Here is a 2,634-nt window from a genome sequence, read left to right as displayed (position 1 = left end):
GCAGTGTTCAGCACTAATACCTTATTAATCACCCAACTAAAATAATTTAAGAGGACACCTCGCTGTATCCATTTCCTCCATAATTATATTTTTTTGCACACAAATGTGTTATGTTCCCTAAATGCCACATGTGGGACATATGGCGAATTGCCAGAGTGGTATATGTATGGTAGAGGCAGCAGGGCATATGTGGGGTTGGGGAGTATGTGGGGGTAGGGGCAGCATGGCATATGTGGAGTTGGGGAGTATGCGGGGTAGGGGCAACAGGGCCTTGATAAACTTTAATAGAAAAAGGAGCAGGACAGAGAGGCGTGCAGAGAAAAAAACATAGGAACTGCAGCTGCCTAGCTAATGTAAGTGCATGACCACCCCCCCCCAAGAAACCACATCTCACTGGGCCCAGGACAATTGTCCCCCCAGTGCCCCCTGATGATGGCCCTGTTTATGGGCTGCCATGTTGGTGAGTACTGGCTACTGATCCACTGCTGCACAGACAGAATTCTGTCTCCGTACTATGTTCCGTACTTGCTCAAGCTCAAATCTCTGTACTACTCAAACTGTTTCACTAATTTTATTCTTGCAGTGACCTCAAACCGGACAACATCCTGCTAGACCAAGAAGGCCATATTAAAATAGCTGACTTTGGTCTGGCAGCTAACAACATCTTCGGCAACAAAACCACCAGAGACCGAGCCGGAACACGAGGATACATGGCGCCGGAGGTGAGAAACCCAGTTCCATACAGCACATGCACAGTAACAGCAATGGGTAAATGTTAAATGATCTGTTCCTTCTCTTCAAGGTGATCCAAAGGAAGGAGTACAACGCAGCAGCTGATTGGTGGTCATTGGGCGTTGTCATCTACGAAATGGCCACCAACATTCTTCCATTTTTCAGCGGGCAATCGGTAGTCTATGAGGAGCCCATATATTTCAGATGTCGCAGTACAGAAATGGTGGATCTCCTGCAAGCGGTGAGTATAAGCAATTATACTATGGAATAATTTGAAAAAGAAATAAAGCTTAAATTCTCTTTTCAGAACACATTTTATTGTATTTTATTCTCTGTTATACATATCCCATAATTCTGTTTGGGAAGCCCATGGTGCCTACTCCCACACTTTCTGTAGAAAATTGTTATTTTCAGGGTTAGAGGCTTTCTCCCCTTGTGAATATATATATATATATAATCTGGAGTATTAAAATGGCATTTAAGGGCTCTGGGAGTATACTTATGTTCTGATTTTTTTTAGCTACTTAAGAAAGACCAACATCAACGCCTTGGCACCACTGGGAAGATCAGGGAGCACCCTTTCTATGGATCTATCGATTGGGTGAAACTGGAAGAACGCACAGTAACATCACCTTTCATGCCCATGGTGGTGAGTATATGGCTGAACCAATCAATGGGAAACTGCTGCTTTACTGTTAGAATCCGACCTATGCCAGAATTAATCTTTACCCAAGCAGCACGTGAACCACTGCTCGGGCACATCCACTCATTACAGGTCACTTTTAGGTTATTGCCCCAGTGAACAGATTTAATAATTCCTAGAAATTGGAGGCATATTAAGTAGAAACAAGTCTAAAATTCATTCTTTTTTTTTTTTTGTAGTGTTCATTTGAGGACTTCAGTGACTCCACTGGAGAATCCTCATCATTTGTGTCAGTTCCCAGTGAAGACGACAGCAATAACACCGTCCTTGAAGGGTTCTCTTTCCTGGATCCCAGTGGGCAGGAGTAAGTGTTGGCTGCAATAGGACATCCATGGCAGTCAGCTATAGACATCGGCACCATTTCTGAATAACCTTTACACTGCTATGTGGAAGCTACCATCGCCTTCTGCTGCATCTGCCTACATAGAACATCTGCTGCAGAGTCTCTTGTAAGTAGGAGTTTAAGTAAGGTAAGTAGGAGTTTAAATAAGGTAAGTAGGAGTTTAAGATAGAAATATAAAAGGTTTTAGATAGCAAATTATGGGGAATAATAATATAATGATATTTCAGTTATTGGGTAATAGGGGAATTTATAATCTTAAATTATATGTTATTAAATAGGGCAGGGGGGATATTGCTGTGGATTTAGGTTTAATAGGTAGGTTTAAATAACAAAAGAAAAGAGCATCATTAAATTGGGTTGTGTTGATTGAGGGTGGGAAGGGAAGGAGGGTGGTTGAGGGGGTTGAATGGGTTTGGTTTAAGGGTATGGGTGGTTTGATTGGGTGGGCCTGGGCCTGTTTCCTTATCAGAGCGAGCCTTGTTTCACTGCCTGCAATGATGAGATGAGTCCATCTGATGACGATGATACATTTGTTGCGGACTTTGTTCTGAGACAGGTTGAACATTGGCTACGTGGATGGGGAACCCTTAGCGAGTTGATATTATTACTAATTATTTAGGTGGTGACAATAGTAGCATTAGCACAGATATGTCTGATCAATCGTTACCATCCTCTTTCTGTACAACGAGACAATCGCTTCCTTGCATCTTAGTTGCTTTCTGTCTTTAGGCAGACAGGGTTGAAGTTGCTTTTCCTCATTTACTGTGATCATTTTGGATTGCCCTTTATGATCAACTGCTCTAACCTATGTGTTTTTTAATTGCACAAGTGGGAATTTTTTATTCTGGTTAAAGGT

The 2,634-nt window shown here is 42.2% G+C and overlaps 1 protein-coding gene across 1 annotated transcript; it reads left to right on the top strand.

Moving 5' to 3' along the window:
* The first annotated feature begins 808 nt into the window (after nt 1-808).
* On the top strand, nt 809-1,831 carry LOC116406961 (protein kinase C delta type-like). Its single transcript, XM_031892181.1, has 3 exons — nt 809-973; nt 1,253-1,381; nt 1,615-1,831. The coding sequence occupies exons 1-3, from the start codon at nt 869-871 to the stop codon at nt 1,741-1,743; spliced, it is 363 nt and encodes a 120-aa protein (XP_031748041.1). The 5' UTR covers nt 809-868; the 3' UTR covers nt 1,744-1,831.
* Nucleotides 1,832-2,634: the final 803 nt, after the last annotated feature.

This window comes from Xenopus tropicalis, chromosome 8 (assembly GCF_000004195.4).
Source record: "Xenopus tropicalis strain Nigerian chromosome 8, UCB_Xtro_10.0, whole genome shotgun sequence".
NCBI lineage: Eukaryota > Metazoa > Chordata > Amphibia > Anura > Pipidae > Xenopus > Xenopus tropicalis.
Note: the sequence above shows the minus strand (reverse complement) of the source record. Positions and strands in the feature narration are given on the sequence as shown.

Coding starts and splice junctions, on each gene's coding strand:
- LOC116406961 (XM_031892181.1), top strand. CDS start 869: ATGGCCACCAACATTCTTCCATTTTTCAGCGGGCAATCGGTAGTCTAT. Junction 974..1,252: donor TGGTGGATCTCCTGCAAGCG/GTGAGTATAAGC, acceptor GATTTTTTTTAG/CTACTTAAGAAAGACCAACA. Junction 1,382..1,614: donor CACCTTTCATGCCCATGGTG/GTGAGTATATGG, acceptor TTTTTTTTGTAG/TGTTCATTTGAGGACTTCAG.